We start from the raw sequence: 26,265 nt of genomic DNA, 5'->3' as shown, positions 1-26,265 counted from the left end.
AGATGGACCTTCAAGCCATGCTTTTATATAATTGTTCCAGCAAAAACAAATAATTGTTCCAGCAAAAACAGTGAACACAGATCACATCACATCACAGATCGCATAGCAGATGACTGTGACATGGAAGTCAGGGACCTCCATGTACTTAATCTCTAGCGCTGTTGTCAGGGGTTTATCCAATAGGATATTGAAGATAGCAGTCATTGTAGCTTTCAGATCTGAAGATGAGGTATCCTCTGGCTGGCCTCCAACCCTGATATTATTTCTACAGTTGTGGTAAAGGCAACCTTGGGTAGTTTCCTGGGCGAGCTCTAAGTTTTAAAGACTTGTATGAATTTGTAGTAAGAAATCTTTGCAGAGGGAGACACAGGATCACGGGGCCTGCAGGATGTGTGGGCACCATCTTTGACTAAAACCTGAAGGCCCTGGGTCTCTACACACAAAAATACTGTGGGGGAAGAAAATAGGTTAAATAAATTAGAACATATGAATCTATAATTCAATATAACCATAGAACATACAGTACTTGCTCATAAAATCTGGGTATATATTAGTCTGGAAAGTGCCACGAGTTCCCTAAACCAACTCATGCTTGTAGAAAATACGTAGCACCAAGCGAACAAAACCCCCTAATTTATATTAAATAACATTAAAATGACATTGGTTAGCTACTGCTTACTTTCTATGCATAATATCTTAGCTACATACAGAGCTGAATACCTTTGTAAACTCATCCAAAATGGTCACGTAATGACTAAAGCTCACCATACAAATGACAATTTCACTGTACAATCAGCTTTAGATATAACTACATAGGTAGACCTACCAAAACAAAAAAGGCTGAAGCATCATCAGGAATACCCTTTGCTCGGCCAATCACGGAGCACTAGAGGTGAATGGGGAGACTTGTCATCTTTTAACCCCTAGTGCCTGGGGATCCCACACTGTCATGACATGAATGCAGCCGTGGGAATCATCTTTTATTGTGAAGTAATATGTAAAAAAAAAAAAAATGTTTAAAAGTTACACTCAACACCCACATTTCATAAATTACTTTAACATTAAACATATTTTTTATTAAATAGCTGTTCATTGGTGTACAAATCTAAAGGATCATATCAATAAAGGATTATAGAATGTCCAACTGTAAAAAAAAAAAAAACAAACAGCCAAATTTCAGACTGCGCACGTCCCAATTATAGGCAAATTTGTAGCAGCTGTGCACATAAAGATGTGAATATGTAAGGGTGTTGTCTACCTTGCTTTTTCCTGTCTTTTTTTATTTTCTTGAAGGGGGGCTCTTGTTTGCGGTGTTATCCTAATCTATGTTGCTACATTTCATACATTGCTTACCATTTAGAATAGCTGTTTTTATTAAACTTTTAATGTTTCAATGTCCATTTTGCAATTAATAAGGTAATGTTAATGCTATGGTATTGTGTTTGTAGCCATATTGTTTAATTTTCAATAATATATGTTTATTACCACCTTTAAATGTTTGTTCTACATAAATATTTGCTAATCCAGTTTTCTATCCTTGATAGGTCCGAATTGGCTTTGTAAGTTTTTTAATGCAATATTACTTGGGCCATTTTTAACTATTTTGGCTTTATATGGAAGTGTAAGTTTACATGTGTTTGTGTATTTTTGTTAATATTTTTTTATCATATAAATTTAGTTGTGTCTGTGTGGTCTCTATATTTTATTATGACCTTTTAGAAAATGTGTTTAGAGTTGTTTTAAACATTTTGTAGTTTTTTTTTTGTTTGTTTTTATGTGTTCTCCTTCAAAATCCCCCAGGATCTTTTTAACCTTGGGTGATCCAACAGACCCACAATTTAACATGTCATTTGTGATAGTTTTTTTGCATTTCCTTTATATGAATTGGTGAAAGGTTAAAAACAGCACAGTTGTCTTATTTAAACTCAGTTGTTCGATGCGCATAGTTGTGCGCCAAACCTCAGGCGTTTGATGCACATTGTTGTAAGTGCATCAAACGGGTAAGTTTTTATTTGTATATTATTTGTTTTACTCATGTATGTACATTCTTGCATACATGTATGTATGCATTTATATGTGTGTACATATACAAATAAAAGAGAAATTATAAGAAATAGGCAGCCCCCATATCCCCCTGCAATATCAGTGCCCCCATCACCTGTCTCCCTTAAATCCCCCTATCAGTGCGCCCTATAATAAGGTTATGACACCCCAGCATCACCCTGACAGTTTATAATTTATAAATCACACAGACACTTAGCTGCTTTGCTGTGTGAGGAGACTGACAATCCATTTCCCTGCCTCTTAAATGCTAGTTTCCCGGGCTTGAAGTTTGATCTGTGAAGCCCCGCCCACTTCCGGTTCTCTGGCCGCCGTCACTTCCAGCTCCCGTTTGAAGCGGAAGGCGCGATTTCACAGATATTACTGTACGGTCGACTTCTAGTGGACGGGGTGACGGCCGCCAGGCCAAGAGAGACATGGCGGGGCAGCTGACACGTGAAGGGATCACTCTGAAAGGCAGTGCGGAGATCGTGTCAGAGTTCTTCTGTAAGGCTCAATGACCTGTCATGTATTGTGTTAGTGTGGTTGGGGTGAATGCTCTGCATTATACACAGTGACACGCTATCAGTATTCTAATGTGACCGGATCCTCAATAGTATACATGGGGGTACAGGGAAAAGCGTGTAATGCGTTGACATGACTATCCAATCAGGTGTCTCCGATCTGGGGTGGGCGTGTCCGAGCTGTGAGTTATCCTCCTGTACAGATAGTGCTGGCCTTGTGCAGGTAGTCCCCGGGTTACATACGAGATAGGGACTGTAGGTTTGTTCTTAAGTTGAGTTTTTTTGTAAGTGGGAACAGGTACATTATTTTAATAAATGAAATTAGGACAGATGTTTGTCTCAATATATTATTAGGCAGCATGGTGTCAGTTACTGTATAAAATCCTCACTGTGAGTTAATCACAAACAAAGCAAACAAGAAATCTTTATGCAGGCTAGATATTCATTAACTGGGGCAAGCTGTGCATTATTTTGCAAAAACTGCAGCGTTTGTATCGATCATTAAAGAGTTACAAGAGGCTGCAGAAAGAGCTCACCCCTTTTTAAAGCTTTTAAAGCCCTTGTTTGAAGTCCCCATGCATTCCAATGGGCTAATCTACACTAGGACGTTTCCTTCAGGCACGTTTTTGAGCGTTATCTTAAACGTTGCTTGCTTAAAGGTTGCTTGCAATGTTTAAAAAATTAAATTGCTTGAAAACGCTTCAATTGAACTCAATGGAGGCTTTTACAAGTGTGTTTAAGCTTTTTATGAAAGCTTCCATTGAAAACAGTGGGGGCTTTTATAAATGTTTTTAGCAGGACTTTGGACTCTTTCCAATCAGGGAGCAGAGCAATCAGCAGAACTTTACTATGCTAACAGCTCTGCTCCCCTGATTGCTTCTGCAGCCCTAGAGGAGCTGTAGTATGTGCTACAGATACAGAACACGTCACAGCTCCTCTAGGGCGGCAGGGCTCCACTGACAGGGGTCCAAGGGTTTCCATGGCAACCAAGGATGGGGCTGTACATGCGCAGCTCTGACACCACAAACCCAGAGCGATCACAGATTGGAGGCAGACTCATTTTTGTGGTAGCATTGCCTGTGCTTCCACTTGAAATAGCACTGTTAAAAAAAATAAAAATAAAAGACATTTACCTTTACAGGTGGAAAGCTGTCGATCCATCGGTGATTCTAGTCCAATTTGTCCTGCCCCATCCTAACTTTCACACCTGTGATCAGGTTATGCACCTTCCTGTAAATGTTAAAGAAATAAAAATGTGCCAATTTCACACAATTGCGGCAGGATTGGCACTTTTTTTTTGTTGAGACGGCCACAGCCTCCTGGGATACGAGGTGATGACTGAAATAAAGGGGTCCTCCCCTCTAAATTTAAAAATAAAGCATTAATTTAACATTTTTTGTTCATTGTTTTAAAATGTTAGCCACTCTTTTATTTATTGTCAAAAGAAATTGGTGATAGGTCCGCTTTTAAAGCATATCTAAAGCCTCCTCTTTTAGTAACAATCAAATTTTTTGATTTTCCCTCAGCTCAGTCCTAATGATAATGTTCTCCAGTATAAATAGATTAGTGAATCTCCCAGCAGGCATTAATAATTAACACCTGAGAGGTTCTTACCTATCATCAATGTATTCAAAACTTTAGATAAGATTGGCTTTAGGTACAACACAGTAGTTCCTAAAAATGTGTTAGTTTTTACTTTCCCTCATAGAGACATGAGCTTCATGAGGTCCCCAGCTGCAGCAAAGCCCATTGCTGTAGAAATCTGGAGTTTGTACTGGGAATTAGAATTATTTTTCATTCTACTTTAAACTCTTAATTCTGAGCTAAATTAATATTAATGTTTAAAATATAGTCTCTGACAGCAATACTTTCATTCAATCCATAGAAGTCCCCATGCAATACTCTCAGATCACCACAAGGTGTCCTCATTCTTTCAGTTTTATTGACACACTGAATTAGGAAGATTGAGCAGTGCAGGGCTCCATGAACCTGATATGTCACCTTGGCAGGTCACCTTGCATTTACTATTTGAGTTTTCAGTGTTGAAATTAAAGCTCAGGAGTCAGAAGCAAATATTGTGTACCTGGAGTCTGCAAAAATGTACAGGCTTTAAATCCACAGCCTTTGTTGATATCTTCACCTGTCAATGGTTGCTGTGTCAAGATCATATGTACATTATTTTCTAATGCTTTTACTATTATTAATATAGCACACTTTTTCTCATCTCAGTTTTTGGCATCAACAGTATTTTATATCAGCGTGGGATTTATCCTCCAGAGACCTTCACCCGTGCACAGAAATATGGGCTCACCCTGCTGGTCTCTACGGATCCAGATCTAAAGAATTATTTGAATACCGTGGTGGAGCAACTCAAAGGTACTGATAAAAAAAAAATATTTCCTTTAAAAGGTTTTCAGAGAAAATTCCAACATGTAACATTTCTTCCTATGGTATACTATGTAGGTAAATACTCATTTACATTGTTGCATACAAGAAGTAGATTGGTTACAGTGCTCAACCCAGAATTTTTCGGGTGGGTGGGATGAAATTGTAGGTGGGTGGCAGCCCCTGTATTGTGCTCAACTCTTTAGTAACCACCCAAAAACAGCCGTGTGAGTGCTGGGTGGTGTGCCCAGCTAAAAGGGCCTGGGGAGAGCCCTGGGTTATTATACAGTATATAGTCACCGTTTGTTATCAGCTGGTTGTTTGTGTGCTTGTCCAACATATTCACAAATAATTCATGATGTACACATCTGAAGTCACACACAACTCCAGCCATTCCTTCACTCTCACATTTTCCAGGTTCCTTTCCTCTACATAACTTATTTACTAATTTCACTACTTCCTGTAAGCTTCTGGCATTGGCCCTGATTAATGAAAGCTCTCCAAGACTGGGAAAGAAACACTTTCATCAGTTAACCTAGAATCACCTATATCCAGGTTTGCTGGATCACCCTGGTTCACTGATGAAAGGGTATCCTTTCCAGATTTGGAGGCCTTTAATAAATCAGGCCCAGTGTGTATTAGACACTGCAACAAATCAGAGCTCACCTTATTTTAAGGCTGGAGGTTTTCCAACATCAAATCGCTCACTGTACATTTCAGAAAAAGATTTAAATGGACCGGTAAGTTTATTTTATTGCAAAAGGGTCATTGCCAGTCTGTTCTGGAATAAACCACCTGCATAGATTTGTACAGATCAGTGAAGGAATGTCGGATAAATAAGCAGTACACAGTGTTCTCCCCAGCCCCTTTTAGTTGGGTGCACCGCCCGGCAATTTCCAGTAACCACCCGGCTGTTTTTGGGTGCTTACTGAAGAGTTGGCTCACAATGCAGGGGCCACGACCCGCCTAGAATTTCTTGCCACCCAGCTTAAAAAAATTTCTGGGTTGAGCACTGGTACATAGATAATGCTTTCGTTATTTGGGGAGACATGGTAAGGTCACTTGTTTTCAGGGTTTACCTTATAGGACACGTTCATAAATATGCTTTCTAGAGATCAAGTTAAAGGTATGACTCCAGTTCAATGGTGGCCTGGAGTGCTCTGTATTCAGCTTAGGGTGGATGATTTTATTGCATGAAACCAGTGTTCCTGTATTATCCATCTCATTTCAGATTGGCTGTACAAATGTCAGGTCCAGAAACTGGTGGTTGTGATTACAAGTATCGACAGCAATGAAATTCTGGAGCGTTGGCAGTTTGATATAGAATGTGATAAGACTGTAAAAGATGACAGGTAATTGTGTGTTTCTTTGCATTTCTCTCCTTACTCTTTTCTTAAATAAAACCCACAAGGATTGATTTAATCTTTGCTTTGTATTACCAATTTCCCAGCCCTGTGGGCTCTTCTTAGGCTGACTGAATGAACTATTATTATCATTTTTTTTTTCATAAGACTATGACTATGATAGGGATGTTTTAATCTCCTCTGAGGCAGATTGATGCCATGACTATGGACTCTGAAAAGACTGAATAATATGTTGACACAATATATAAATATGTGATAATAGCACAGTCATCATGTACAGGTGTACATACAGCCTTGGGATTCAAGGAATAGCACAGGCACCAGTTTGCAATCTAACAAAAAAAACAAAACTGTGGTTTCTTATTCAGCACTTTTACATTTAACAGTGGCCTCTTTCTGGCACCTGATAAATTGTTGTACACAGCTCACATAATTTTAAAGTAAGTCACACAGTTTTTTATATCTCTGCACAATTACCTGTTTACTGACTATATATTCTGTTATCATAATGGGGTGTTTTGGTTTTCAGTGTTGTCAGAGAGAAGTCTCCAAAAGTTATTCAAGAAGAAATCCGATCAGTCATCAGACAGATCACAGCTACAGTAACATTTCTTCCATTATTGGAAGAGGCATGTAAGTTTTTTTTTTATTTTTTTTTTTTTTTTATAGATGTTTACCAGTTTTGTGTAACTCTTGATGCACTTTTATTTAGTGTTTCACAACAGTGGCCTGGCACTAAGGAAACTAGTGACAAACCTGGACAGCTAAACTATATGTGGTGAAAATGGAGATTTGTGGGCATATAGCAAAATGATAAGGTGGGGTGGGTACAGCGGCTTAATGAGGGGACAGGGAAGAATGGTCAGGCAGGGAGAAGAGGCAAGGAAAAGTGCTATTAACAGGTCAGGATGGGTGTATGGTCAAGGGGTCCCATGGTGGGTGCAGGGATTGCAGAATAGTAAAGGATAAAGATAAAAGTGTTGGGAGGAGCAGTGGGTGGACATGCTGCAATGTAGTGTAGTGTGGTGGTGGTGGGGGCAGAGTGGTGAAGGGACTGGGAAGAGGGATGAGAGTGAAAAAGAGTGCTGAGGTGGTAGACTGGTAAGTGAGGGGCCCAGGGTAATGACAATGGGAGTGGTGGGCAAGAACCAGCTGTCCCCTTTATTGAATATGTTTTGCCTTGCATACACAGGAGGACATCTTAGTTCTTCCTGCTGTGTTGCTATTAACATAGCGTGAAGATCCTAATTATGCTCTGTAGTGCTCTTTTCAAAAAGGTCCCTTACTGCTGATGTTTGGGAGCTCCCCTTTATACTCATAGCAACACTTAGGAAGTGTGACTGTCTGTCATAGACTGAACCAAACTGCTACAAAATTCAGGAGATGCAAAATTGTTGCCAAGTATCAATTGTATTAGGTATATCTCTGTTGTTTAGTACATTCCTTCTATGTTGTCTTTGGAAATCAGTGTTTTTCTATGTTCATTTACCTTTCTGGTATCAAAAATTGTAGGTGCCTTTGACTTGCTGATCTACACAGACAAGGACTTGCAAGTTCCTGAAAAGTGGGAGGAATCTGGACCTCAATTTGTTTCAAACTCTGAAGAAGTGCGTCTTCGTTCCTTCACCACTACAATCCACAAGGTCAACAGTATGGTGGCCTACAAGAAGATAGACTCTTAGTTTTCTTTTTTACTGAAATGCACAAAGCTGCTTTTGTCTGTTTCTCAGCTGCATAGATAACTTGTGTCTTGATACAGCTTTTAATGTCTGTTCTCCCTTGTCAGGGATTTTGATACAATGATTGGGAGTGGTGTGGGCTTTTTTAGGCTTGCAGCAATTTAGTAGTCTGAACAGATTTCCAGTGTAAATCCTATTTTTTCAAACTGAAGATCACTGTGATTTTTGTACTTTTTATCTAACTTTTTCTGCTACTTAGTACATGTATGTATGTTACATTTTCTATCAAACATGGAACTTTTGGTCCAGCTTTACTCCCAGTTAACTTTTTCTGTTTTTATTTATATGGATACGGCAGTGTTTGTAAGCCTCAACATCACAGATTTTGTTCTTGTAAATGTCAAGTTGTCAGTTTCAAAACCCTTTTATATAATAAAGTGTGAATATATGGCAGAGTGGTCTTGTTTTGTAGGGGGCATTATCATCTGCTATGGTGTAATATTTACATGGTGTAATGGTGCTTTTTCTAAATGGTATATGGTGATGACAGGCTTCTAAACTATTCAATTATTGGAGTAACTGCCTGGACATATCTGCAAAATATTCTAGACTAATGGGAAAAGCTTTAGGACCTGGTAGCATTAAAGCTTGCCTACATTTTTCTGCACATATCCAACAGCAAGCAGTCCAGCATAGCAACAAGTCAGTAAGAAAGTGTGTTGAAAGCTGGCAGAGAGTGGATTTGGCTGTAGAATCTAGGTATTTAATACTTGATGGCGTTTTTTTTATTATTATTATACCATAAGTTGCCTTTAAACCGATGCTATGTCAAATAAATCTGGACACATTCATTACATTCACGTTGCTACTGAGGCACTTGGTATTTCCCCTTTTACATACTATCCACAGATTTCTATTACAAGCATACTTAAGTAAGGAAGGTTCACCAATGTTACATTGTAGGGAAATTTTTTTTTTTTGGTTACATAGTATAGCCACATATTATGATTATATATATCTATATATATTGTGTATGTATTATATATTTCATGATTTTATATTCCATATTTGTTAATGCAGTCCCGCACCGAAATATATTATTTTAACACACCGCTGGTGGTGATTTGCTGACTGAAGGAATCTAAATTTAAGGTAGGTATACACTTACAATAATTATTGTTAGAAAACGAACGATTACGACCGATCAACAATTATGCACGATTATATTTGGACTATTGTTTTGTGCACAATTCTGTACATGCTGTAACGATATGATCGTTCAAATATAATCCACCAATAGTGTACACATGCTAGATACAATCGCTTGAGTGATGCAGGAAGTGAATGCAAAGGAGAAAGTGTACTGCAGAAACATCCATGATCACTGAACGACTGTACACACGATAGTCGGCCAATCAGTTCCGCCATGACGGTTGTTCATTTCCAACGACAATCCTTGTTCGTCGGCGTCTTTGGTCACCTTTTTTGTGAAAGATTTTTGGCTGATCGGTCGTTCGGCATTCGTTTCCAATGATAATTTTTGGAAGTGTGTATGCAGTTTGATTACCCCCTAGCCCCTCTGATCGATTCACTAGTTCTCCACATGTAGCTTGCAGTGGAGAAAGCATTGTTTGAACCATTTTCTGTGGGGAAGTTTAGGAGTGCTTTAATATGTTTTATGTATCCAGGACTTGCAGATGCCTCCAAAATGGCTATTACAGACCAAATCTTGGTGCATTCTGATCAGCAGAACTCTGACACTCCAGGGTAGTGCTATTGTCTAACAGTAATCATCAGGAGATATTGATGACCTCAATTGTTCCCAAAAATGTTTGTTTTAGGTAATAATATAGATATATACACTTCCTAATCCATGGCTCGCTTTAATTTGTGGTGACTAGTCCCCCACAGCTGTCCGTTCTTGATGGGTAGTGAATCCACCATATCCTGGTACTAGAGATGAGGGGAATGGACGGTTGTGGGAGTGTGTAAGGAGGGAAGTTATCCTCCAGTGAAGCAAGCCTTATATTCTGCATTGGCTGGAGAAAGAGCAATGCCATTGATAACCCCTTAGTTCTGTTTTACACCTATTTCTTGAAAGCACAACTAATTTTTTTTCCCCATGTAATTCCTGAAAAACATGTAGAGAAAAAAACAAGTAATGCAGCTCTGCAATTTTTAAGTTGCTTGTAATAAAGGAATGATGAAGCAGCATGAAAATCATGAGGCCACCACCCCTTTATCTCGTATAATTTACAGGTTTCATATGATTTAATAACACTACACTAAATACCTACATTGATACAATTTGAGGGAATATAATATATACCCTACTCGCAATATATATCTACTTATTGCCGACAAAACACCTGCTTTTTGTCTTCCTTTCTTTTGTATACCTATTGTATAATTGGGGTTGGCAACACTAAATAACTATATTGATACCATTTGAGGTTGGCTATTTCCCACACCAATTGATCTCTAACATTACTTTGCACTGTAAAAGGGTGGGAATGGCTACCCAGGATTATGTTTCTCACTTATCAAGAGATTTTTAGGTAATGTTGGCGCCTGTAACTCAGAATACAAAAATCCATTACGAGACACACAAAACCCTTGGCACAAAACATTTTTATAAAAAAAGCAAGTAGACATACAGCTAACACTATATCTATGCCTGCCATAAAACAGCATTGTTTTAAAGTTTGGGGCTACTTAGCAACCTGCTAAAGTTGAAACAATTAACTTTTTATATAAAGTATGTAATATACAGCACATTGTACAAAGTGTAGCTGTATGTCTAAAGTAGGTACTGTTTACAATGTACGTTTACTTTTCATAGGTGATAAGTGTTGAAGTACCCCTTAAGCTGGTGATCAGTGGAAAGTAAACCCCTTTTATTAGTAGAAAGTAGTGATATACTCACATATATTGGTGGTCAATGTAATGCCCCTCTACAATGATGCCTCTTACACTGATCAAAATCGTCATTGTCTGCATAACAACATTGGTGCCACAAATTAAAAAGGGAAAATACTCTGCAGCAAACCTCTGACTGATTGTTCTTGGACAAACCTAAATGCTTAGTTGAAAGGCAATACTGGATCCTTGGTTCCTCATGTAATATATTTTCATTATTATTATTATTAATAATAATTATAAACAGTAATTATATAGTACCAGGATATTATGCAGCGCAATACATTAAATAGGGGTTGCAAATGACAGATAGAAACAGACATTGACACAGGAGGAGAGGACCCTGCCCAGAAGAGCTTACAATCTAAGGTGGGGAAAGTAGCACACAATCGGAGAATTTTAAACCAATTTCTTTAGTGATAGATCCTCCAAACAGCCTTTTGTCAAAGACATCCCTCAATCTAAATAAAAAATGAGATGTCCAACCTTTATAAGGTAATAAACCTAAATATATTTTTCAAAGTTTTAAAACTAAATGCGTCTTGTATTATTTTGTGTTGTATGTTATGTCCTCAGCTGTCCAGTAGATGTCACCCTTGCACTTATACACACGGGAATCTTCTACACAATTGCAGACATAGCATCATGTACTGACTGGCTCTACTGCCCAGAACTTTAACTTCTTAGCAAGGCATATTATTCCTATGCTATATCATTTTCTTATCATTAGTGCAATCATGCAATCATAGGTATGATCAATCAAGTATTCAGCATGATCCATCCATGTGTTTAATAATTACTGGTATTATGATGAGTTTATATGATTTTTTTTAGCATGATATAAAGCTTTGTACAGATCAGACTAATGTAGCCTCCTATAAACCATAGATTGATTTTATCCAATACTTACGGCTCACCAATTTTTATTAGCAAGCCTGGTCACCTTATTTTATCTGCCAGGCAGTGCTACAGTACATCCTAAGGACAGGTTTATTAGACATCACTTGAGAACACAATGTAGTAGACCTTTCTCCATTTATTATTCATGGTATACAGCATTTGGATTCAGCATGACTGAGCAATTTAGGTTTGTTACAGTACGAGGACCATAAATGTCAAGGCACAAAGATTACCGGCTCCTTACTAGCTAAACACTGTTCAAATTCCTCTTTCTTATTTGCAAGAACTAAAAGGGCAAAAGCTTTGAATAGGGAAATGCCATTGATTCTTTGCTAAAAATAGGTATTTCAATAATTGTGGATGCTGGGCCCAGGGGACAGTATTTGTAGCACTCTGTCATTTTATGGTATTAAAAAAACATACATTTATTTGTATGATCTTTAAATGTTATACTGCTTATCTGCTCTGCACTGGAAATATGTTTATTTTTTTGTATGCAAAGTGTTTGAATGTTTGTTTTATGTGCACTGCTACAATGTGTTATGCACAGAAGTCATCCATATCAACACCATATGATCATGTAAAGTATATAAAATCTGAAAAGGAAACATTTATTGTATTACATGCACAAATGTTGGCATATTTGATTCATTGAGGGGATGAGCAGGAGGCAGCCCACTCTGAGGGCAAAAATAAATATCAGTGGTCCTTATCTTTTTGGGTCTTGCAATGTCTTTATTCCTGTGAGGTGAAAAGCATAAATATTCCTATATTTTTTGTATAACATGCTAACCCCATCAAACCATCATGTAAAAGTGATGACAGGCAGACAATTTCAAGTCAACAATAGATACAATAGAAAGAGTGTAGACACCAAGGGATGAAAATGTGTTATTAGAAAGATCACATGAAAATTAAGGGGAAAAAAGAAGCAAACACAGCCAGGTCAAGCCAGGGCTTGTAAAATCTGTTATGTAATACTTTTTTCTTTTGGGTAAGATATGCTTCAATGGCCAAACCATAGTTTAAAGACAGAAGTCTATATTAACCTGATACTGACAGACTGTATGACAACTGCATAAGAGGCTTAAACCACGGTTTGCAATATTCTAATTAGTTTATATGGTTTACCTACTGTGATCATTGCATTTTTTAAAAATAGGTAATGTATATGAAGTTGATGCTCATTAATACATTTTAAAAAAAATATAATACAGTTTTATGTGTGTTCATTTTTATTAGACTAATATATGTACATATTTTCCTATTTTTTTTCTCCATATTTCCCTTGTTTGTATCTTCCTGAGATCTTACAACTTATTTTTATAATTCTCTCCCAATGAAGCTTCAGTTTTCCTACAAGTGTGAAGTTCTGCAACATTTCCAGTGCTGACCTGGCCACCGGGGTTTGCTTTGTTATAAACATAAGACTCAAAATCAAATGTCATGTCTAAAGCAGTTTTGGTGAGGCCTCCTTTCAAGTTGTTTATGTGATGTTGGCCAACAACTAATGATATGACTTTTGTGTAACCTTGGAGAACTTGAGCTGGTAAATTCACCTTTCGTTCATTAACAGGTCTGATAACACTGTCTGGTTAATCTTGGCAATGTAAATGTAGATACTTCATAAAATGTATATTGTCTTATTATATTATGATTATTTTTGTGCACATATCAACTAAATTCATAACCCATGGAGCTTTTTACACTTTAGTTGGAATGACTGAATGAGTGATTATTTCTTTCCTTGAAATGCTAGAACAATAGTTTTCTTTGGTTTATTTTGCATTTTAATTATCTAAATTATTTAGACTGACCATACAGTTTGTATGTGGACCTGTATAAATTAGGAGTGTTGAATGATTTTTTTTAATACACCCCGCAAAAAAAAGGTACTATAGTAGGTTGCAGTGCAACAGTATATGATACATGGATCTAAAAGTAATCTAAGATATTTGTTTTACCTAAGAATAAAGGGAGCCTAATTTGGCTTGGGTATAAACCTAGGGCACAAGATGCATCTGTTAATGTTAATCAATAGCAATGTCAATAAAATTATTGTGAATAAATATATCTATGGTGTGTTATTTTTAAAACATTTACTTAAAAGTAAAAAATTATTTCACATAGTCTCTATATAAATCCCCCACCCTTTTTTTACTGATTAAAGCATTTTGTACTTTTGAGTTGGTTATGATGTATCACTTGCTCTTAAATGATTTTTTGTGCATAGTTGTTGGCCACCAGTAGGTGGCACTGTGTTCCCATGTAAAGTGTGTAACAAACTCTTATTTAGCAACTGGACATGTATGTATTAGAAGGAAAGAGTTTGATTAGCACAAAACACAAAGTGTAAACCAAGATTCCTTTTCTAATGACATTTTGAGTTAAATATACCTTTCGTAAAGTGTAAGTGCAAATGGTTTGACTTGATTGCTAAATGACATCAATAATATATTGTTTATTGTAACAGGGTTCATGTGTGTGTGTTTTTTCCCCCTGTTGTCTCTCAGATGCCCACAGTTATGCCATTATAATTCGGTGTAATCTACGTGGTGGAATGTCCTCCTGATGAAGCTTGACGGCGAAACGCATAAAGGGCGGAAATGTGTACATTTAAGGCCATGAATTGGTGTATATTCAATAGATGATTAATAAAATTATGTTTTAATACGAATGATTGTACAATGTACTCAAGTTTTTATATATTTTAATTGCATTGCTAAAACACTTGCAGTACCCCACAAAGCATGGTAAAATACAACATTCATCATTAGTGTGCTTCTTTGGAAAAAAAAGGTCTGGCCTTAAGTGGTATTTAAACCCAAGAACATAAATTCAATATATTGCAGCTTACCAGTACTGAAATGTCCTGGCAGTAATATTTTTCCGAGGCACTTAAAAAAATCAGTTGATCCTGGCAAAAAAACTCAATGTTATCTGCCTTGTCACCTATCTTTTGTGAACAGCATGGCACTTCCTTTTTTACTAATGGTGATAGAAGAAGAAGAAGAGCAGCCTACAGTAGAAATACCGCTCTTTCATACTGTATATGCAATGTAGTGTTTAAGCATAGTTTCCCTTGCACAGGAAATCTAATATTGAATGAAGCACCGGGTGAAAGTTAAAAGAAAAAAAATATGGAAAATACAAACTAATGCACTAATTTGTTTTGTTTATAGGTGTAAACAGCTTTTAAAGCAACATCATTGTGGGACAAATATTAATTTGCACTAAAATGAAAAAGTCTGAAGGGGGCACAACAGTTGCAACAGGAAAGTAGTGGTAAGACTTTAACAAGGGAAGCTGTTAATACTGCTGCATATCTATTTCTGTCATTTCATTTCAGTACATTGAAGTTCACTGTCACTTTAAGCAAAACCTACCCCTTCACTTTTATTTTTTTTTTTTAGGTCAGCAGTATTAAATGACATTCTGTATTTACTAAAAATAATTCCGATTTTTTTAATTTTTTGTTCGTAATGAGTGACGTATCTTTAGTTTTTCTCATGTATTCTTATAAAATAATTATAAATAATTACTTCTTGAAGTTTACCGAAAGTCTCAGAGCAACATTATGCTAAATACAAAAATCAAATGAAATAATACCAATATTATTTATTTTACAACCAATATTATTGTTTTACTGTGAACAGAAACAAAAATATCATTTAAATTGAATTTAACAATTCCACACAGTACATGATCTTTATCTGATATGATGTGCTGGAGTAATTAGTTGCAATTGGTCAGAATGTATATATCCAAATTGGCTTTTTATTACCCCAGCAGTTTTTTGTAGGTATAGGTAATTCTAGTTCAGCAAGTTTCAACCAGGGTTCCTCCAGAGATTGCTAGGGGTTCCTTTTTTATTACGCCTGCCTAGTTTCAGGTCCAATGTCACTTGCCAAACACAGTGATGTTTTAACTGTGTAAAGGCATCATACTTACCATTTATAGGGACCATGTTTGTCAATGACCACCAATGTAAGGGCCCTAAATAAAAAAAAATAATTATAAGAGGTCCCTCTGGGGTAAAAAGGTTAGGAAACAATATTCTAGAACAGCCTTGCTCAACCTTTTAACATAGAATAGTCTTAAAATTCTTAACTTTCCGGTGTCAAGGAACCAATATTTCTGATATGCCAAATTTATGATAAATTAACCTGATAGTCAATGGGATCAATGTATATTACATTTTTAGCCAGAGGGAAGAATGCCGACCTTACAGAAACCTCAATGGGCTATTTGTGTAAATAATTTGGGAGGCTCAGATTGCTTATTTCTCAAGGAAACCCTAGCCACCTCTGGAGGAACTCCAGGGGTCCATGGAAATCTATTCTAAAATGATGGAAACTGTTTTCTTGCACCACTTCTCTTGTTTTGCTTTTATTTATCTTCTCTTTGGGCATTTCTTCCAAATTGTAGCATTGTATTGGGATCGTGGGATGACTGTGGTCCTATCCTCCTACCCTACAATACTGTTGCACCCTGTAGTGACAAAGAGGTCAAAGAAAGCTAAAACAGCAGTACTGTACCCACTCTTCTCTTGAAGTGTACATTCAGCTGTATTTTTTTAGAACCTAAGAAGGTCACTTTAAGCAGATAAATATTTTTGCATCTGCATGACTTTGTTAACAGCGATAAAAGCCCAACTTCAGGCAAAACACAACATTCACTCATCAGTATGCAGTGTAAATTACTAGTTATGTATCTGTCTAAGTTTTGTTTTTGGATGCACCATTTGGACGTTAGATGGTGTTCCATAAATATTTGAGCTTGCAACAGCAAAAGCAGCCTAAGTCAAACAGTCTACTGTTTCTCCAGAATCCCTAATTAGCCTTTGCACACAATGCAATGATACCCTCATCTACATAGCTGCAGCTGTGGAAAGAGTGTGTGGTTACTGCTGCATCTCACAGTGCATATTACTGGATACATAACCTTACATTATAGACATTTACCAGTTCTTATTATCATAACTTTTATTTATTTAATTGGTATTACGGATGCTGAAACCTTCATGGATTGTTTTTTTTCTTTGTATCTGAAAACTCAGAATTGTAAATGTAATTAGACTGTCCTTATTTAACCAAACTCTGTATTAACGCAGGGAGCTGGGCCTGTCTCCAGGTTATTGGCTTGTTAGCAAATGTAATTAAACAAATATTGGCTCCACATTCTTGCTTGATTTAGTTTGGCTCATTATTTTTTCACACTTTGCACAGAGTTGACCTTACTTTAGTCACTTTACCAAACAGAAAATGAACATTTGCAGGAAATATGGATATGAAAGGAAGTTTTCATAAACTAAAAAACAAAATAATAGATCTAGAATAACCTTTTAGGGACTCAATTAAAAATATATACCTGTTCTGATCTATTCATCTCTATTCACCTTAAAAACAATCAATTTAACTAAAAAGTTAAAAGTAATAATTGGATCCTATGTGATCATAATAATGACGTAATAATTATCTATCATATAACACCACCCAATTACACAATGCTGTGTCTTAATTAAAATTCAAGTAAATAAATTCTTAAGATGCGCAAAGATTCTTATCCTTTGCATATATTATGATTGTCCTTACTCATAATTATAGGATAAAATTGTTAAAATAATCTTTTTACAGGTCGTAGCAAGTTAGTTATGTAAGAGCTTTTTTCAAATATAACATCAGTGCACAACAAGTGTCTACCGCCTTTAAATGAACTTCCCAATATAATTCAATAGCTTCAGTATACCCCTATGTTTTTATCTCTCTTTTATCATCAAACGAAATACAATCTATCAGGCAGATTCTGCAAATATATCCCTCCAAAATGTGTACACAGGGACATCAACAACATTCATCCTTCTCTCCGATAGCAAACCAACCCACATGCACACAGCAAGTACATTCTCTTCTCACAAGTATCTGCCAGAAGCAGAAGAGGTAATGTTATTTTAAACTGAACTTCCAGTTGGCCAGAATGGTGTCAGAAAGATGAAATTCTGGAATGTTGAAACTAAGGGCCAGTTTATAACGAAGAGTGGATATTGCAATCCACACTTCATTGAACTCAGCAGGAATATTCAATACCTTAGTCTGCATTTTGCGACCTATTTATAAAATGTAGACTATGGTATCGAGCCTGCGGTACTTCACAAAGTTTTCTAAGCCTACTAAAAACTACTTGTGAATTGAGGAGATTTGGTCATGTGATTAAACCTCACTTTTTCACAACCATTGCACATTGTTGTGCTTAATAAATGTACTGATTTCCTTTTTTATTTCTAAGAAGTGGAATGGCCACAGTGCAGTATGGTTATTTTTAGAAAGCATTGACGTTGAAAATAATTTAGTAGTAATCTTTGCTCGGACTTTTAATATCCACAAGGCAATAACCCCTATCAAATGAGCGTTACCCAGAGGACTGCTCCACATCTGCTTCCCTCTCCTGAGTGTTGTAAGATGACTCCCCATTAGTCCAGACTGAGGTATCTAGAAAATTTATCATCTTTAAAGATCATTTTTATAGACCAATTAAATACAATATTTGTTCATAATTTTAGGCAGAGCAAGCAACAAATCAGTAGTAATAAATCCTACAGCATATAATACATTCCTTCATACTATTTAATTGATTGAAACTTCTTTTAACTGCAAATTCTAACAGAGTTTTCTGTTAGTGATCTATATATGTCATGTCAGAGATTAATGGGGCAGTAAAGCACAAGCACTTCCTCACAAATTATTAATATTAAACAGGATTTATATAGCGCCAACATATTATGCAGCACTGTACATTAAATAGCAAATGACAAGACTAATACAAACACTGACACAGGAGGAGAGGACCCTGCCCTGAAGAGCTTACAATCTATAAGAAATCTGAATTTTTCCAATGTTTTAAGTCCCTAGGGTACCCATTGGGTTCAGGAACAGTATCCAGGAAGTGACAGTGGACGGTTGAGGGTAACAAGGGATGGTAACATCTACATCAGTGTTTCCCAACCAGGGCTATTTGGAACCCTCTGGTTCCTCCAGAGGTTGTTTGGGGTTTTTTGAGAAATAAGCAAATTGTGCCTCCCAGGTTAAAGGTAACATTCTTCCCACTGGCCAGCAATGTAAAAAGTATTCTTCCTACTGACTACCACACTAATGCACTGTGTACTGTGGATTTAGTAAATAAAGCTGTGGTTCCCTTTGCATAGATAAAAAAAGTCAAACCCTGATTGTATGCAAAAAATGCCTTAGTTTTCTCTTGTATCTGCTTCTAAATAGTTCTACATAAAGAAAAAAAACAATTAAGTCATTAAAAATAATCTTTAAAAAATCTGTAATCAATATATAATCAAAGCACCAGTCCCAAATGACCATACGTTTAATAGGACAATTGCTACAAAGAGAAAGAAAAATAAAATGCATGTTGCGCTCTAGAAAAGCTCCATGAGTAGCTATATATTCTTCTTCCTTCAATGTTCTGACCACTGCATCTCACTTATTATTAGTAAAATACCATCAATGACAACAATGCTTTGTAATAATTTGCAACATCCCAAAAAAGTTGTTTTTGCTTAAACTCTTCCCAAACTACAGGCCACATAAATTATCCTATGTGCTCGAGTTCAAAAGAGTTATCAACGGTCCATACCATAATAAAACCCCTTAAATGTTAGATGTCATTGTCTTATCTACAGTTTACTGGTTAAACATACAATAAATAAAAATGGTATTCACATAATAGCAGTCTTGATTAATATCTCACCGCTTCTATAAGCCTGATAGTTGACTGGTCAGTTGGCAGAAAACACTTTTGGACTTTTCAACTAAATTTATGGAGTTTTTTTATCAAAAGTACCAAGAGACTACATGCATCCTAAGTTCCTAGTAAATCAGCAGAGCATAAGGAAGTGTTGGCACTTAACTTTTGCATATACCAGCCTAAAGAATTCACTTTGAATATTAGTCCTGGAATGTTTACATAAGGAGCCAACCATGCTGTCTGGATTCCAAGAGTTACTTCTGAGAGTGTATATTTAGGATATTTTATAGGGCTGTCTGCAGATAACCCAATGCCTTTGTTCATAAAAATCCAGTCCGGCTCATAAAAGTGTCTGTGTGCGCCAGCTACAAAATTACATATAATGCTGTCCATGAATGGAGGTTGTAATGCTTAATGCAGGTTGGCTCAGGATAAATCTGTTTGGTTATAACATAGCCACTCGTACGGGCAGCCTAGTAGCTTGTGGTAAACATACTAGTCTGCAGGTGGAAATCCAGCATTAAGCCCAATTCCCAAGTGAAATGCTGTATAAAAGATGCCCTTCAGATGGAAATATTCTTAAAAGTGTATATCAAGGCAACATATTGGGGAAAAAAACTACTTTTCACATTTCCCAACGATTTATCCTATTAAAGTCCATGTAAGTTCAGAAAAATATGTTTTCATCATCTGGAAATAAACTCAACCTGGATTAATCGCTTTAGATTTCCAGATACCAACTAAGATATAACACAAATATAGCGCACAGGAAAGGTCTGACTTTCTGTTATGATCGATAATGGGGAAATAGCTCTGATCAGAGTCAATTCCAACTCAAAGATTTTAGTTATTCCAAGCTTGATTTAGAACTGGGAATCATCCAAATGACAGGCAGCCACATTGGCATGCCTGTATCAGTCCTTTATAGAGGGCTGATGTCAATTCATGCCCCATAAAGATGGTTCACAGCTAGTTAAGGCTTTGTTTTTTAAGGGAGGGGAGGAACAATACTGGTCATTTTTCTCTACTGCTAGTCTAGTAGAGACTCTGATCCCTGATGTCATCCTGCTAATTTTCATTTTAGAAGCCCATAAAGTGAAGGTATCCTAGGGCATCAATTTCGGCCTTCAGTTGATCATTTGCTTAAGTAAATTAGGCTCATAAAGTTACACTTAAGTAAAGGAACATAAGTCACATTCGCTGAGCTCCACTACTGAAAAATTGGTCTACATATTTAGTGAGAAAATATGGTTGTCCTTGTAAAAATATAGATGTAGGAAATTGTTCTATCTCTCTCTCTGTATATATATATATATATATATATATATATATATATTAAGCCCAGAAATGTGTATATATATATATATATACATATCTGACAGCTAATGACCACTGCTGTTTTCCAGGGAGAGGACAAAGATGGACACATCACACTCATACTCTCTCCATCTGTACAGATCTAGTGTCAGTATATAGCTTTAGCCTAACTGCCTAAAAGTTGTTCACATAGGATATCACTACAGTGTGCTATTTCAGTGAGGCAGCAGATTCCAAAATAAGCAATACAAAAACTTGTATTGTGAGTAGCAGGATACAGAGCTTGAGTAAGTAATGAACAAATATGGCTATTTCCATTTGTAAAATAAAAAATCAATTAAATATAACCAAAATCAATATTTTTTTCTTTCCTTTATGAATAGAGACACCATAGTATGCCTGTTGTTTCCATTAACAGCTAACTGCCTAGGTGGCCAAGGTTTCTGTCACTGAATGAAGAGATGGTAGATGGGTGATTAGCTAAGAGCTTAACACCCGGCCGGGGTTTTTAAAAAAAAGTAGCAAGAAGCCAACTCCTAATTAAAAACTTAAACCAGAGAATATGCTTATTTGTTCATTTGGCTTGTGTTTGTCACTCTAAAATAAAACCTTTACATTTCAATACATTTAAATGGCTGATTTTTAAAATAAAGAGCATACCAGTGATTTTTTTATTTATTAATAAAGGGAGCCATGTAACTCATATACAATTATACTCACCTTTTCTTTGACTTTTGTCAATTATGGGTAATTATGTTATTTATTAAAAAATAGAGGTAAAGGGGCATTGCAAACAGTAGGTGCGAGGTCCACTTTAAGTTTTGGGGAGAGCTGCTTTTGTCTAGAATTCTGGAGACAGCAGCTTCTATGTCCATTAGACAATCACAACTGCAGTAATGATATTAATAATAATAAATGTTATCACCATCATCAGATAAACACAAATAAATTAACAAGATAGGCTGTAAAATGAAATCCATTTTTATGAGACAAAACTGGAACAGAAATTTGATAATCACCCTCTAGTGTTTATTGATAATGTATAATAACATGACAGTAATGATCTCACTGAGTATGCTTCAGGCTCTTAACTTTGAAGAGAAGTAGGTCACTTGCTTTCCATGGTTGGGCACGCTTAGATCGGCAAATTGTTTTTTGTCAAATAAGCTTTTCTTATTTTTTTCCCTGGACATTGATTAATAGGCTCCCCGGGGCATGTCTGCCTTACATGTTTACAATTGCTATTAATGACAAACATTTGCATATTATGGAACAATAACTGCTTATGGATGGATGTTTTTTTTCTTTTCAAAATTTAAAATCCAATTAAAGCATGTTTCTTTTATTACCTTGAATAAACCAGGGCACATATAAGAGATGCATTCCTCTTCTGGAGTGAGTCCCCCCTTTAGGTGACTGTGGTTAAATTCAACACCAATGGCATCCTGTCCTAAGACAACTGTTTTGGGTCTCCCCGTCCTTTACCACTGGGAACAAAGCTCATCCCGGCAGTGTTTCCATACCCCCCCCCAGGAGCTGCACAGACAATCTGCCCTGACTTCCTCAATAATCCATGGTGAGGGCCTCCCAAAACTTAGTCCTTAAGCCTGTCATACAGCCCACATAGCTGGTTACCAAACAGTACCATAGGCCCAAAACTAAAGTCAACCATCGCTCCCTGATAATAGTTCAGATTTCTAGAACTGTACAGGAGGTACTAAGATTATTCTTTCCAATTTTTAAGCCACCTTGCTATATTACAGTGCTACACCAGAATAGGTTGTACCATTTTAGCTCCTCTTTTATTTTTATAGTAGTAGTTTATTTTATAGTAAAGTCATTTATAAATTAGAAGTAAAATTAAACCCCCCTCCCGCCTTAAAAAAAACATGCAAATGCAGAGAAGAGAAGCTGATTTTCGTACTTCTGCTTTACTGCTAATATGATTGTTATAGGAACATTTTTCCGGTCCATTGCGTTAATGCGCAAAGACAGGATTTTGGCTGTGACACAATCGTCCCTGTGTTAGGAAAAGTTACCACAGGATATTTGACTTCCACCTGGTCAAGATGGAAATACGCACATGCTGGTTTGATGTTCTACAACATTGACTCCAGAGCGTTCAACTTTGCGCTGTCATCTCTGAGCAGGCCTGCTAAAAGATGGAGCATTTCCAGGTTCCCCAGCTGAGTCTGAACCTGTTACTGTCGTCCGGAGAGCCAAACTCCTATGCCTTAAGCCAGTACAAATAAAGAGAATGAAAAAATATGTTATAATGAGAAAAACAAGGACATTAAGGCAAAAAGAGAGACCATTTTAAATGCACAAAGGCACATTCATTTTTATAACTGAAAAAGGCAGGAGTCAACGTGTGTAAACAGTGGAAAAATTGTCACATTTCCAGTTAAGATTCTAAAAATCCAATATAATATGCACAGAGTCTAACATTTCTTTTTATAATGTTGAAATTGCAAATCCTGTGTAATAATTGTTGATATTAATATGGTATGGTGTAGCCTAGTAAAATATAGTTCATAAATTATTAATATACTTTCCAAACTATTAATAATCCTTTTATAATTATGTGGAATAAATCTAAACTATTTTTGGTTTGATTTTGAGAATGAACAGCTTTTTAATTTGATCAATACTTGGGAAAATTTAGAAAATTATTTGAAATGATTACACAAATCAGATTGCTTTCAAAAAATTAAACCTGTAAGTCTTCGCTCACAGCCGTCTATAATTATGTTACACACTGTATATGTTTTTTTCCATCAATAAGAAGTAAGATGAAGTAGTGTTTAAGTTGATGTTTCTCTGAATATAACTTCATAGAAGCATGAAATCCCAGTATGGACATTCCTGATGGAAATGGAAAAATGTATTGATTTCATGTGTTCATTATGCTTTTTATTCTATTATATATTTAAAGAAAGCCAAACAAGTGTCTTTTTATAAAGCAGTAAATCTGGCATTTACTGAAACGTTCCTTGGTGGAGAATCATCCAAGTCCTCATGTTTCAATGGTAGTAATCGATTCTTAACTAGGGAATATTTTGGTGAATGGCAAATCCCTGCTTTATAGACACTTTTGTGTCCAATAAACCTGCATTGTTCATCATGTTCATGAAAGCAGAATTTAATACATCAATCTGTATAATTCTTATGTATATAGTGAACTGAATTCTAACAAAGCACAGCCTTTTTTTAAATGGATCTGTATTATGTCTGAATTTTACTAACCTTTTATTTTAAAGGAAAATTCTCAATGTAAATGTAAATGTCTCTGATGGAGAAGGGGTTGTTTTAAACTTTCATACATGCACTGGCCACTTTATTAGGTACACCTGTTGAACTGCTTGTAAACACAAATATCTAATCAGCCAATCACTAGGCATCTCAATTTATTTAAACTTATACACACTGTCAAGATGACCAGGGAAGTTCAAACCGAGCATTGAAATGGGGAAGAAAGATGACTTTGAACAAAGCATGGTTGTTTATAGCAGGCGAGTACAATGCCATGTTCACCAACCACTTTTTTTAGTTTCTAATATAAAAGCCAGTACACAAAAACTAATAAAAACACATTTGGCAATAATGAAAAACTTTTTATTCATTTACCCATTGCTGTACAAAGGTGCCCGGTGAAAGGTCAAACATCACTGTGCATTTACAGCTATGCCCTGATTATAGTTCAACTTAAATGTACTCAACTGCATGTGATATATAAAAGAATGACCAAAGTATACTTTATATACTTTAATAATTCTCTACATTGCTACATAAGATAAATAGCTCAGTGAGATTCAGGCAAATTATGGGATGAAATAGGAAGATAAAATATTAACATTAAACATGTGCAAATATACAGCCGCAGGAAATTTAAGAATAGTTTGTTATTCTGGGAATGCATTATCACTTCCTTTACTGTTAACATACTTGTTTATCTTGCACAAAATGTTGTATTTGACTGTTCATTACATAATCTCCTTCTGTCATTATACTTAAATTATCACTTTGCTATTCAGATGACATTTGTACATTTAAAAATTGCAACTCCTAGCATTTAAAGGTAAAACAAGGGCCCTCATCAGATAACTGCACCTAAATAATTTCAAATGTTTATATTAGGTAACACATGTATTACATAAAAAACCTTGAGGTACCTGCAAAAGGGACAGTAAATATTTTACCAATATTAAGGAAGCCTTGGGAAACCATCCAGTAATAGTATAGTACTTTTTTATTTCTAACTTTTTTTTACCATTGATCAATTTGATTGTTTACTGCAGTGCACTCATATATAATATATATCAGGTCATATAGTCCTAGTTAAATATTGGCATTGGTGGCACTGATTGACGTTGTGCCAATGTTTATGTTTGTTTAGGTGACCAATGGCTTGTCACTTATTGGTGGATGTCTGTAAAAAGTTTATTCCATGGAGCTTGCAGGTGGTGAAAGAAAATATCAAGATGTATTAATTCCAAAAATTAGTGGAAGTATTTCTAATCTTTCAGTTCCAATAGCAATAGAAAAAGCCCCTCCGGGTAATGCCTAAAGAGTACAAGAGGTGTTCTGAATTTGAAGCTGCCTGAGAAGTAAGAAAACAATGTTAGTGAGATGAATTTATAGTAATTTCAGTCTGCTATGCTCTTCTGTTGAGTAATAGGCAGTTGATGTTGAATCTTGGGTTGTCAGTAAGCAAATGGGGAAAGACCAGCCTTAAGAGTAGAAAAGGTTCCCCAAAGGGAAGTATGAGCTTTAGCTGTGCCCCCCCTCCCCCTATGGTGACAGTCGCCCAAAAGTAGGAACAATGGATGGACAGCCCCTTAATCCAGTGTTAAAATATATAGAGGTTGTGAGTTAGAAACATTCTTAGTGTACATTTAGTCTACTGTAGACTTGTGAACAAAAACGATACGCAAGTTAAAAGAGTCTTGCTTGTAAGAATATTGGGTTTACAATTTTATACCAAATTACTACTATTATTATTAAGTACAGTAGGAAATGATATTCTATACAATTCTATAACTTAGTTCTTATCTCTACTTTTCTATAAAATATAATGTGTTAGCCATTTTCTATCTCTACTTTTTTTAACTAACAGATGTTTGGTAAACAATAGAATCCCCGGAGACACTTTGGTGCTCATGAAGGTGTAGTCAAGGCTAAAAACCTTAAATCGAGCTGGCAGAACAATAGGAAAATGTGAGTCCCTGAACATACAATGTCACGTTCACTTTGTCAGAAAGTTCTTGTTTAACTTGCAAGCACATTTCACCATCAGATAGTTTATTTTAATGGTAACCCTGTAAAATATGGATATAAATACATTTTTATAAACTGCCTGAGGATCTGAAGGCAACATTCTGAACA

General features: G+C 36.1%; 1 protein-coding gene across 1 annotated transcript; it reads left to right on the top strand.

The window, feature by feature from the left end:
- The first annotated feature begins 2,371 nt into the window (after positions 1 to 2,371).
- Positions 2,372 to 8,145, top strand: MAD2L1 (mitotic arrest deficient 2 like 1). The gene is made up of 5 exons (XM_072405782.1): positions 2,372 to 2,547; positions 4,794 to 4,940; positions 6,181 to 6,301; positions 6,843 to 6,946; positions 7,826 to 8,145. The coding sequence occupies exons 1-5, from the start codon at positions 2,478 to 2,480 to the stop codon at positions 7,993 to 7,995; spliced, it is 612 nt and encodes a 203-aa protein (XP_072261883.1). The 5' UTR covers positions 2,372 to 2,477; the 3' UTR covers positions 7,996 to 8,145.
- Positions 8,146 to 26,265: the final 18,120 nt, after the last annotated feature.

The sequence above is a fragment of the Pyxicephalus adspersus genome, chromosome 3, assembly GCF_032062135.1.
Source record: "Pyxicephalus adspersus chromosome 3, UCB_Pads_2.0, whole genome shotgun sequence".
Classification (NCBI taxonomy): domain Eukaryota; kingdom Metazoa; phylum Chordata; class Amphibia; order Anura; family Pyxicephalidae; genus Pyxicephalus; species Pyxicephalus adspersus.
The sequence above is the reverse complement of the archived record's forward strand: the minus strand, read 5'-3'. Positions and strand labels throughout refer to the sequence as shown.